The sequence below is a fragment of the Leuresthes tenuis genome, unplaced genomic scaffold (assembly GCF_036924035.1).
Source record: "Leuresthes tenuis unplaced genomic scaffold, fLeuTen1.0.hap1 SCAF_15, whole genome shotgun sequence".
Lineage (NCBI taxonomy): Eukaryota > Metazoa > Chordata > Actinopteri > Atheriniformes > Atherinopsidae > Leuresthes > Leuresthes tenuis.
In genome coordinates, this window is record NW_027325369.1 from 2,871,835 (window position 1) to 2,885,267 (window position 13,433).

General features: G+C 40.1%; 1 protein-coding gene across 1 annotated transcript; it reads left to right on the forward strand.

The window, feature by feature from the left end:
• The first annotated feature begins 9,554 nt into the window (after window positions 1–9,554).
• Window positions 9,555–11,044, forward strand: LOC140270692 (uncharacterized). The gene is made up of 5 exons (XM_072365887.1): window positions 9,555–9,612; window positions 9,728–10,017; window positions 10,108–10,118; window positions 10,193–10,308; window positions 10,463–11,044. The coding sequence occupies exons 1-5, from the start codon at window positions 9,555–9,557 to the stop codon at window positions 10,825–10,827; spliced, it is 840 nt and encodes a 279-aa protein (XP_072221988.1). The 3' UTR covers window positions 10,828–11,044.
• The last annotated feature ends 2,389 nt before the right edge of the window (window positions 11,045–13,433 follow it).

The following is a 13,433-nucleotide window of genomic DNA, read 5'->3' on the forward strand; positions in this document are numbered from 1 at the left end:
GCTAAATGTTTCATGCTGATGCAGAGAACAAACATGAAATGAATTCTGTTGCAGTTTAAACACAGCTGCCCGTATTAACGCCATCCATCCGCCAACCGTCACAACTCAGCTTTATTTATACGGCACTTTTTCAAATACAAGTAAAACCCAACGTCCTTCACTGAGCAAAGACAACAACCAAAAACAAAGAAAGCACAGGCACTGAACATAACAAAATGTAAAAATCAGAAGGTCAGCAGCACTTTTAAAGGCTTCAAAAAGAAAAACACTGGGGTTTCATTGTATTTTCCTCCTTCATGTTGAAAACAACAAAAAGCACAAACTATAACAACTATATGTGATGCAAAGCCCAGCAGTTAACCTGATTACTGCCTCTGTAGTGACCCACAATATCTTAGTTCTATTTTCAAGCACTCAGTGCGACTCACATTGAGGAAAACTCTTGTTCTTGTTCCATAAGTTTCTTTGAAAAACATGTTTGTCCTTAAATCGATGCTGTCATATAAGCAGGGACCAGCATCTGCAGAGCAACCACAGAAACACGCTGTGTCTGACATGTGAGCCGATGAAATCTTCTCCGGCAAAGCTTGATCTTTTTGAAATCCTGTTTTTATGTCAAAAAAATGATAGGAAAACACATGCAAATCCAAACACTATCAAATATGGGGTCCTGATAAAAGATCAGCATAAATAAATTGTGAACATGATTATTCTGTCTCTATATATGAGCCACATTTCAAAATGTAAACCAAAGTGGAAATCAGCACTCTCAGACATGGAAATCAAGCTGATACACTTGAAATTTTCCTGAGAAAAAGAAACAGTGGGATCCTTCAATAAACACAAATGTCTTTATACCGAGTCACACTGAAATGCAAAGTTTTAGTTATGTGTAATCATCATTAGAACAGATGTATGTGGTACTTCGTAGGATCAGGCAGAACATTTTCTGATGATCGAGGCTTTAAAGGTAATAAGTAGAATGGACTGTAACTTAACCATCTGAAAGTTTGAACATCAACGTACTGATTTTTTTATCGCTGACTGCTACAAAGAAGTTGCCTGTCACATCTGTAATATAGATTATCAGTGGTTGTTCACTAAAGCATCTTCACAAAATGATGGTTTCAGTGGACTGAAAACGTTAAAATAGCGAGTCAGCATAATCTGCAGTAATGACAGCAGAGCAGTGAGGGAAACTGAAATAGCAGGCTGGAAGATTTTCTATGAACAGCAGTCTTTGTCTGAGCAGATGGTGTTTGCTGGTGTGGACTGAACAGCACATATGTTGTCTGTGCCTGTGTTCTGTGTTAAATTATGACGCTGCAGCCGCTGACAAATTGTTCCACTCAAATGTTCCATTTAATCAGCAGAGTGAGACGCTTGTCATGTTGAACGACCCCCTGTGGTGCAAAGTGAACATCACATCATGTGATTCATGCTCAGTATTTCCAACAAACAGGCTGCATTGTTGATCATGATGACAAAAGCAGAATCAGCAGGAAAAGTTTACTGGATTTACCCCCAAAATGTGGTTCTTTCAAATATGCCTTTAAAGTTTTCTATCATAAAGCAGACTGTAACAGTTCCTGATATTCTCAGGAGCTGAAACCTTCAATACTTCTGTTTCAATGACATTAGCGGATGCAGGAATATACCTCATGAATTGTCTTTCAAATCAACACATTTAAGATGGAAAGCCAAACAAACAGAATAAGTAAGTTCTGCCAAGGAAGTCAGCTTAAAACTGTGGAATGAATGTTCATAAAGGAGTTACAAATGTACTGATGTCCTCTGACGCCTGACATTAAAGCGCCAGCAAAGGTCAGTCCTGGCATGCTGGTACTTCAGTGGTCAGTGTTAGTCAGTCTTTGCTTGTGTAAAGGATGAAACCTTCAGGAAAATAAAAGTGTTGCAGCGTTTGTCACAGTTATAGTAAAAACACAGTTAGCACCAACTTTTTTTCACTCACAATCTCCATACTTACCTCAGGATGTTGTTTTCTGCTGTAGTGCACATCAACATCCTCATATTCACCTCTGTGCATGATGACCAGGATAAAATCCACCTCCTGCTTTGTCACTTCGTCCCCAGCAGCTGGCCAGATGTCAGGGTGCCATCTGCTGGATAAACCTGCAACACATCAGTCAGAGCTGCAAACCTCAAAATCAGCATCTTTGAACTGGGAATAAAAGGAGATACAAGAGAATTTCTAATTCCTGTAACAAGGCTTGATGTTTAACTGCATGTAGTCTGCAATTTAGTTCAATTCAATTTAATTTATATAGCACCAAATCACAACAAATGTCATCTCAAGGCACTTCAAAGATACAGTCCAGTGCAAGCCAATTCCATTCATTGTAACACTTTAATGCTGTATGACTCAATTAAATTAAATTCATTACATTCCAAGTAAGCCCAATTCATAGAGCCAGTTTAAGAAAATGTTGTATAGCTAAGGAAACCAACAGATCCCATTGAAACGGTGAATATTTGGCTCTGTGGCAGTTCAAATATTGAGTTTGATCATGATTAATCCTTTACATAACACTCTCATTGTCATGATATCAATACATTGTGCTCTAATAAAGATCAGCTGCATTTTTCCTGTAAACTTCACAAGACTTTACTTAGTGAAGTGTTTGATAATATTTTTCTCCAGCAGGTGGAGACAAACCTCAACAAATAAACCTCAGATTCAAGATAGTACTTCCTGTTTAATGTCAGTTAAAAAATTACATGACTAAGATGAAAGGTCACTCAGTCATCATTGTAGAAGGGATGCCTTCTCGTGCACTGTTGGAACACACAGGACCTGAACTGAGAGCGAGCTGCAGACTCTCAAATCTCAACTTCTGTAACATGAAATTTATTTTCTGCATATTTTGTGTCTTTCATCTTCCTGGAAATAATGGTGAGAAAGGAAACAATATTCAGCAGGAAGATGATGCCAAGGTAAAATTTTCTGCAAATAAAATCCTATCTGCTTCTCCACAGGCGCCTCTGACACCAAAGATGTCGACCAAACTCCTCTTTTCATCATTAAGAAAACCGGAGAATCTGTGGACAGTGAGATTAAATGTTCACACAACATACCAAGTTATCAAGTCATTCTGTGGTACAAACAAGAAGAACACAGAGCTCTGAAACTCCTGGGACATCTAAATTTCGAATCCGTAAATCCTGAAAAAGATGTGGAAGGAAAAATCAACTTTGATGGAGATGGTCGCAAACAATCAAGCCTCACCATCTCTGATCTTAAGCTGAACGACAGTGCTGTGTATTTCTGTGCAGCCAGTCGACACAGTGCTGCAGATTCCCCAAAAGTCAATGCAAAAACCCCTTTCATTTGTTCCACTCACAGACGTTTAAGCTGCTGAACACCTGCAGGGAGCCACTGACTCAACAAAGACTCTCAACCAAGATTTTATCAACGATTTGATGTACTTTGATGCTTGTAAATATATTTAAAACAATAATGAAAAAGATGGTTGAAGGTTACATTTTTTTATTTAATCTACCCACATTTTCTTCAAAGGTGATCTTAAAGTGATGAATCCTTCGAATTATAGATACCAGGAAATTGTGTAAAATGCTTTTTCCATGTCCCTCTCATTATATGAAGAGTTATTCTTCAAATGATGTCTTTATGCTCACAAATACAGAAAAATGAAGAAATGTTCACTTTTCTCAGGCTGAAACATACGAGTATGTTTAAGAAGCACTTAATGTGACTTGCAGTGAATTTCCCACTGAAGCAATTCAAAATCAAACCTGATCACAGATTATTCTCAGTAACTGATACACAATGACAAGTCATTTGTGTTAAAATATGTATAAAATTTCACAAAATCCATCATATCTAAACTTTTTATCTTCCTTTATCAGGAAATGACATACTCTGTGGGGAACCTCTACTAAAACCGAAGCTGTGCTTTAAAAGCTATTTAAAAGCCACTCCCCTTTCAGCTTTTAATATCTGTGTAACTCAGTTAGAATGTGCCAGCTTCTGTATAACAGGAAATGGATATAATCATCGTTAAACAAAATCTTCTGCCATTACTAGTCTCTTTAATGTGGACATCAGGTAAATTACAAAATTAATTTACAGAATTTACTGATGCATCAATAATATCTTTCGTAAGCTTTGCTCTTACATTTACAGGTTTTGCTGATGGGAGTGATGTCACCCAGCCCTCCACTGTGTGGAAAAACAGGGGTGAAAATGCAACAATAGAATGCAGCCACACCAAAGGCAATTTTTACTTCCAGATGTACTGGTACAGACAGCTGCCAGGAGAAGCCATGAAACTGATCGTCTTCACAACAACAGGAATGAGTGAGCATGACTTTGGGGATTATGGCAAAGACAAGTTCTCAGCCACCAAGCCTGATGCTCACACTGGGACATTCACAGTGAAGAACCTGGTGCCAGAAGACAGAGGCTTGTATTTCTGTGCTGTCAGTGAGCACAGTGATGCAGGCATGCATGGAAGCTAAACAGAAACCCCACTGCAATACTCACAAACCTAACCTAAGAATCTCATGTACTCTAGGGGGACCTCAAGTACCAATAATAGTAGCATTACTCTTAAAGTCACAATGTGCTAAGAGGATCAGTGATGTCACATGACATTTTGACACACCCACGTCAAACTGCTCTTACCTCAGGAATAGAAATGGGAATTGTTAAGAATTTAGCAATTCTGATTCCATTATCGATATCGCTTATCGATTCGGTTCCTTATCAGTTCTCTTATCAGTTCTCATACAGTAATATATAGAACAAATGGCTTTGGTTGCAGAAACACTTTTTTTTAAGTATGCACCAGCATTTTATCTATTTTTTCCTCTGTCATTTTACTTTTCCCTGCCTGTATGAAAGGTGTAGCTACAGGTATGTGTGATCCTGCCTCTGAGCCTGCCTCACTCTTGCAGTCCTTGTCAACCAAATGTTAATATCAGATGGAAATTATTCATACAGTATGTCGTTAACATTATTACAATCAACAGGACCTGGAAGTTTTGCGTTACAGGACTTTCAAGTTTTGAATGCAGGCAAGAGTGACATCTCTCCTCCTAAAGCTAAAACTGTTCTGCTCAGACTCATGGGATACGTGCTTCTTTCCTGACGTTTCCATAGCAGTAGCGGCACCAGGGAAATTTATATTAGAATTTTTTTTTCAGCGTGAGAAATACAATGTGCGGCACGACAAAAGACCCAAAAGCGTGACTGTCATGCTTTTATTTTATGTAAAGCACTTAGAATAGTTTTGTACATGAAATGTGCTATACAAATAAATTTGACTTGACTTGGCTTGAAGGACTCAGCCTGAACAGCAGTGCAGTTTACTTCTGTGCTGCTCGTTACCACAGTGGAACATATCACTGCTCCTCAGTACAAAAACCTCTCTGTCACACATATTATATCCTTATAATTTTACAACTTCCTCTCACGCCAAACATGGCAAGATCAAGAATTTTATCCTCAAAGAAGCATCGAGCCCCTCTCCCTCCTCAGCCTACTCCACCGACAAAAGCCCCCCCAACTCGGCCCCCACCATCAGTGCACAAAGCTTACAGTAGGGCAGTGGTTCCCAAACTGGGGGGCACAGAGCCATTGCGGGCTCTGCTAGCATGACATGGACAAGTTTCTGTTGGGCCTCACAAGCAAAGCAGTGGATGACGCATTGCCAAATGTGCTTCCAAAGCAGTTTCATTCCATGGCAAAGTTAAGAAGACATGATGACACATATCTTGGCTTTGGCTTCACCTGTACAACGGTGGGTAATGAGGGAGAGAAAACATCCAGAGCACAAAGAAAAGCCAGTTGAGTTTTTCAGACAAAGACTCAGCAGTCATTTTTACTAAAAGTGCATCTATGCCGGCGAATGCTCAACTCGTCTCATATAAAGTTGCCTACCGAGTGGCAGAGTGTAAAAATTATTTTATAAATTTTTTTCAGAAATACGGGATTAAAAAGTATTTAGAAATGTCATGTGCAGTATAAAGGAAGCCTAAATAAAACTACTGCAGCTCATTCACTCCAGTAAGAACGTCCATCTTACTCAAAGTTGTCGTTCACGTTGTCAAAATTTGAGAAATATCCTGCCATGTTGCACAAAACTAGCAGTAGCAAAGTCCGTGTGAAGTTAGCCGACTGTCACAGAGCACGGAGTAAATAAACTGTGCTCCAGGGGGGCGTGTGGATGAAGTGGTGCTCCTAATGGTTCTCTGCATGGTTTCCCCACAGAGACTGCAGGATGTCTTCTGACCTGACAACAAATATTCAGCCTTCAAAGACAGCATTGGGACTGTCACTGTGAGAAACCTTCAGCCTCACAACAGTGGTGTGTGTTTCTGTGCCATCAGCAAACACAGTGATGAGAGGAGTGTGAGCAGCTGAACAAAGACCAGTTGCCAATTCATCAGGATGCACTTAGGAATCTGTTTCACTTTTATGTCTTTCCAGTAGATGGTGCTGGAGCTCCAGGAATACTTTTTCAGTTAACTATCAGGTTTAAAAAGGGGGCGTTTATAAGAAGTGTGCAGTGACAAGTTAAAGCCAGTCTTGTTTGTGTGTCCACTAAGACAGACGTTTATCATGCTGACACTTTCTCTTTTACTTTGGCTCATCGGTAATCACTCTTCTTGATAAAAAAAATCTCCCTTTTTCAATACCTTCAGCAGATTTACAGGAATTCATTTTGTTTCTTTCTGGGTGTTTGTCTGGGAGTTGAAGTCAACCAAAGACCTCCAGCTGCTTTAAGACTGTCTACAGACTAATGTTCTGGTTCCAGAAATCCCCTGGAGACCAAGCTCTGCAGCGCATTGGTCTTGAGTACCACAGCACCACAGAACTTGAGAAGTCTTTTGAAAAACATTTTAATATCACTGGAGATATGAGTGGGGAGATGGCAAAGAACGTCTCTCTGTTCATTGTGGACCTGAAGGTTGAACACACTGCAGGGTACTACTGCGCAGCTGGCTGTGCACATCACCTGCAAACCATCACTCCCTCATACAAAAACTCACAGTCAGCTTATTTTCTGAATCAGGGGGTTTAAATTAGAACTTGAACAAGCTCCTCCCAGCTCATGATTTAATGTCAGCAGCTGCCACTGAGGTGACTTCACTTGTTTTTAGGCAGATCAGTAAAGCATCAGTCCAGTGTTGGGACAGTCAACATGATTCGTTTGCTCTTTCTCTGCTGCTTGTCTGGTAATAATTTATCTGAAATCATCATCTTCTGTGGATGTTGAAGTAACTTTTTATCATATATCATGGTTTAAAAGTTTTCTATTGTCTTTCTTTGTTCAGGTGTTAGTCTGGGTCTCGAGGTCCGTCAGTCTCCCTCTGATCTCATCAGAAATCCTGGTGACAAAATGCAGATTTTCTGCAGCCACAATAAAACTGACTACAGAGTGATGCTCTGGTACCAGCAGTTAGCTGGAGACACAGCAATGAAACTCATTGGATATTTGCACTTCAAAGCTGTCACAATGGAAGACAAATATAAAGATGGTTTCAATCTCGATGGAGATTTGGGTGGAGATGCAGCAAAGAATGGATCTCTGCACATCCGAGATGCAGGAGTGAATTACAGTGCAGTTTACTACTGTGCAGCACGAGAAGCACAATGACAGAAATCCCCTCTGAACTTTACAAAAACTGCACACAATGTTTTTTTCTGCAGGGGTTTTCTTTAAAGGGGCTCCCAAAGCAGCTGCTATGTGGTTGCCTTGTAGTTTGACGCATTCATAGTACACTGTACACTTTAACTATGTGTCTCACTTTAATATGATTTATACATCCAGGAAGGCAGTTTATATTAGCAAGAATATGTGAAGCCACTCCCTCCTCATCAGTTACATTGATGGTGTTTCTTCATTCTCTTCATTCCTCTTTAAACCTCACTCATCTCTTTGCAGTCATGATTTTGACGGGAACTGTGAAGAGGTAGGACCCAGATGCAGTTCTTCGAATTCAAAAAAGGTTTATTTCCAAAAAACAGGGAGCAAAAGGCAAGAACAGAAAGCGCGGCAGAGCCGGATTCAAAAATACTTAAAGGTTGACAAAAACCAAGACTATGAAAAACAAAACAAGACTTTGATTAACTGTGACTATGAATAAATAACTATGAACAGGACTATGAGGCATGAAACCAGCCTTATCTTCGGTGACTGAGGCATGAACGGTTGGTGAGGATTCTGCAATGGGTGAAAGGAAACCAGGAGACTAAATACTGTGGAGGGAGTGATCAGTGAATGCGGTGCAGCTGTAAACAATGAAGCAGGTGTTGTGAGTGAAACTAGGTGGCAGGGGAGAAACATGACCAGAACGTAACCTGAAAACAAGACTATTAAAACATAAACTGTGACATGAACATAAACTGTGACAGATGTGAGCCTTTTCACAAATATAGATGCTGAGACTTTTCTGACTGTTTCAACATCTTGAAGCAAAACTTGAATCTGTGTTGTTAAAGGAGAAAATGTTCTGCCTTCTCATTTTTTGTTGCATACCAGGTAATCATTTAAGAAAGTATTCATTCTTTATCATGTGGATGTTTTTCTGATGCATTATCCTGATCTGAAGTTCTCTTTTGCTCTTGCTCCAGGTGTTAGTCTGGGTCTTGAGGTCTGTCACTTTTACAGGATTATCTTATTTCTTTTTTGTCATTTCCTCACAGGTACCGATTGTTTAAAGGGGAACTCTGGTAGAGCTCTAGACCTTATTTCTGGCATGAAATACATTCATCTACTCACCGAGAGCAGATTGGTGAAAGTCGGCGTCCTTCGGAAGATATTTAGATTCCTCGAGATCCATATAATGGAGTGAACGGGGCTTAGACGGTGCAGCCTCTAAATAAGGCATTATCTGTCTTTATTTCACCAATACTTTAAGACGAATGACTGAATGAATGTGTAATATAGCTCTGTTAGCTTATTGCAGCTATATTTGTGAATTAAGATGTCTTCTACACCAACGGTGAGTCATTCACAAACTTAACTTCATGGTGAAGAAAACTGGTGAATGTGCATACAGTGAAACCATTCAAACAAAACAGACAAAACCTCAGAAGTTCTGTGACAAACCCAAAATAATATATCTATATCTGTAGTATATCAAATAATATATCTGCCTCTGTGTTTAAACCACCATCAGCTCCGTCAACATGTCCAAAGACACTGACGAACACCTGTACCGAGCACACAAACCCGCCTCCGTTTAACTTTTGAATATTTGTTAAAGACAGAAAAATGTTAATACCAATATTTCAAAGTGTTACAAGTGTGAATGTCAATATCAGAACGGATCACATGGTGGAATTTCTCCATCAGCTGATTCATGCTTCACACACAGTCTAATCTTCCTGTTTTTTACAGATGTGTTCACTTCAGTTAAGCTCATCCCACATAACAAATGTTTCCTCCTGTTGGTTCACAGGATCAGAGACCGTCACACCTTAAAGTGACACACCTACCTGCATTTCTTCATATCTGTGTGACGACACAGTGAGATACTGTAACTGAGACCCTGAGTTTTAGAACATGACCACTATCAGACATTGGCTCCTCAGCTTGTTGGTGTTTGTACACTGGATAAAAGGTAAAGTACTGGTATATCAGCAGATTGTATTCAGCAGTTTGAAGATGAAAATATTTCTGAAACCGTCAACTATTAAGATGTTCATTTCTGGTAACTTTCACTGTTGTACTCACAGGTCATGTTGATGGAAGTGATGTCTACCAGACTCCCAAACTGTGGGAGAAGCAGGGTGAAAATGCAACAATACACTGTAACCACACAAAGGGTGGAAGCTATTTCCAGATGTACTGGTACAGACAGCTGCCTGGAGAAACTATGAAACTAATTGTGTTCTCAACTACAGTCAAACATGACTTTGGAGAATTCAGCCAAGACAAATTCTCAGCCACCAAGACTGAAGCTGAGAGAGGAACATTCACAGTAAAGAATCTGCAGCCAGCAGATACAGGCTGGTATTTCTGTGCTGTGAGTGAACACAGTGATCCAAACACATGTGAACGCTGAACAAAAACCTCTGCACACTGTTCCCATCTGTATTTATCTGCTCTACTGTAGGGGGACCTCAAGTACAACCACACAATGTCTCACAGTCATGTGACACTCCCATATGCAAGTCTTCATATCCGTGCTGTGATGTCAGAGCTCCCATCACGCACACTGACAGTGACTGTGGTCTCAAAGTTCAGTCTTCTCACAACACAATAATGATCACAGCTGCTCTGATCAAACTCTCTGCAGCTCTGCTCTGTATTGGAGGTACTTTATGGACATGATGATGCTGAGGACTGAAAGGAGAAGAAGTTCTCTTCTCTTTTAATTCATAACCATAATTCCATGTTGTTCTCTTTAATTTGCATTTACAGGAGCTGTTGGAGCTTCTGTAACACAATGTGACTTTTGACTCCTGCAGGTCTAACTGACGGGAGGGATGTGACCCAGACTCTTCTGCTGTGGAAGAACGAGGGTCAGTCTGCCACGATGAACTGCAGCCACACAAAGGATGCGACTTACTTCCAGATGTACTGGTACCAACAGCTGCCAGGGGAGGGAATGAGGCAGATAGTTTTCACCTCTACATCTCCTCCACATAAATATGAAAGCGGCTTCAGTGAGGACAAATTTCCAGCAGAGAAGAAGGATGCTCAGACTGGATCTCTGACAGTAAAGAAGCTGCAGCCTCAAGACAGCGGAGTGTATTTCTGTGCTGTGAGTCAACACAGTGATGCAGGTGACTTAAAGAGCTGCACAAAAACCCAGCTGCTGGTGTCACAGTGAACCAAAGACATCACCGTGTTTCAGTTCCTGAAGGGGGGGGCACACGACATGTAGAGTATATTTTCAACATTTATACTTTGATATATTTCAAACACGATGTATTTTTAACACAGAGCTCAGTCTCTCATTAAACTCTACAGATCAAATATGTCATTTTTCTCCTTCTTTTCATCACTGCCATTTCTGACTGCCCTCATATAGATTTACCTTTTCTGTACTGTTTACTGGAATTGACAATTGTATGGAAATAAGAGTAGAAATATCTCGTTGAACTGCTCAGAGTAGTGATCCCCACCTGGAAGACAAAGGTCCAAGCACCAAATCCAAAGTTCTCTTCACAGCTGTTTCTTGCTTTGTGACAGCAATTAAAAATATGTTAGAGACAAGTGGCTTTTTATGCCTCCTCAGTGGAACAGTGATATGTCTGCTGAACAGATCAAAAGAACATTTTTCTGCTCTGTGTTACTGATGGTGTAACACAGATTTGAAAACTAATCTTTTTTTAAAAAAAAAAGAAGCTATAAACCACCTAAAACAGTTTGTTTGATGCTTTGGCTCCATGTTGGAGTTATGGATCCCATCAGACCTCCTGCTTGCTGGTGGAGGGGTCAGTCTGTTCAGGTGGACTGCAAACACATGATAATAGTGGCAGTAACTTTAAGATGTGCCCGTATCAACAGTGACCAGGTACTCGCTGAGTTCCTGTATTCATGTTTATTGCCAACACCCGAATGATGAAATGGAGAAAATTCTCTTACAAAATGTTTAATTTTCTGTCATGATAAATTAATGAATAGGAGGACAGAAAGCATGCAAAACATCAAGTTTAAAGAGTCAAATAAACATGTTCTGCATGTCAAACACATTTCCTGAAAAGAGCATTCTAAATGTTTTAATGTTAAAACAATCATCCAGTAACTTTAATTCACCACATAAACACACAGAAGAAGAGACACCTGCATCTAACCACAGTTAATGGCAGCAAATAAAGAAAGATCTCATCATTAAAGCCTCCTCTTCCTGTGTTAACCCACACAGCAGGATACTGTACAGATCCACTGATCAAATGTGACGCCCATGTGTTGATCCCTCCTCCTGCTTTACATCCAGGCAGCTCTGTTCAGTTTGCACTTCTCATTATCATTTAGTTTTTCTCTGCTCTGGGATCATGATCAGGCTCCTCATACATTTAGCAGCTCTGCCGTTCTGTTTAACAGGTAACATTCAATCAAATCATAAGGAATCATCCCAAGTAAAATCTATTCTCAGCTCTAAATCTTTTTGCTCTCTTTTTCATCCTGCAGATCTCTCAAAAAACAGCGCTCAACAGACTCCCACTGCTGTGATCAGAGGACATGGACAAGAGATCCAGATAAACTGCAGCCATTCAAACACCAATTTCAATATGATCCAGTGGTACAAACAGTCTCCTGAGAAAACTGATATGGCTCTGATTGGTTACGCTCGCTTCTCTTCTCTAGCTGTTGAAGATTTATTCAAAAACTCCTATAATGTGACCGGTCTGTGGACAGCGCAGTATATTTCTGTGCTGCCAGTGATGCACAGTGCTGCATGAAACCTCCAGCTACAACAAAAACCTCCTCTGCTGCAGGCAGTAACAATCATTCACCTGCTGATAACAACATGAGCAACAAGTAAACCACGATTGAACGAGTGATCAGAGAGCTGGAGTCTTATTTAATCCAGCAGGGGGCAGTGTTCCCCAACACATCCTGTAGTGTTGGATTTCTTTTTGACTCAGTGTCAGGAAACCCAATGAGACACAAAATGTTTTAAAGTTCATCATGAAAAATTTCGTGGGCTTTAAAAACATGCAGAAATGAGTTTAATTGGAAGTGAAGGAATAACAAACAGTAGATATGATGGTCTTCTCTCTGTCCAACTAAAATTTAGTCTGTGAAAGTTTTTTATTTGGTTCATTTATGATCAGCAGTTACTTTCAAAAGGTTTCATTAACATGACTTTTACATCTTATCTTCATTCTTCCAGAAAATTGATTGAATATCTGTGATTATTTGCTCAGTAGAAGTATGGGCTCTGGATACCTGCGTGTCAGATGTTGTGAGTTGAGAGCTTAGTGCATGTGTGAATAATGGTCCTCAGGACTCAACAGAAAGCTCACCATGGAGGGACAGACAGCTTTATGCTGCTGGCATCAATCATGAATTTAACGTCACATGACATGAACGTTTCTCACAGAGCACAGGTCCACAAAAACAGATCTCACAGGAAACCTCTGTACTGAGGATACACATGGAAGAGACATACTTCATGTCCAACAAGGTGGGAACTTACGTTCTCTGTTACACCAATGAACTCAAGTTTATAGAGATTTGTTGTTTCATGTTTGATCTTGTGAGGTTAAATCCCCTCTTCTTTATTTGTTACCATTAATATTGTAGGTCAGTGCTCCTTCTGATGAGCTGACAGCATGTCTTTAAGCTCTTACAGTGACTCAAAGATGTGCAGTGCTACTACACATCACACAGAACAACTGTTTCACCAACCCTCATGACACTTGTTTCAGCTGACAGTTGTAATGTTGAGAAGACTAGGGGCGGGGGCGGCACAGTAACACCACCCAC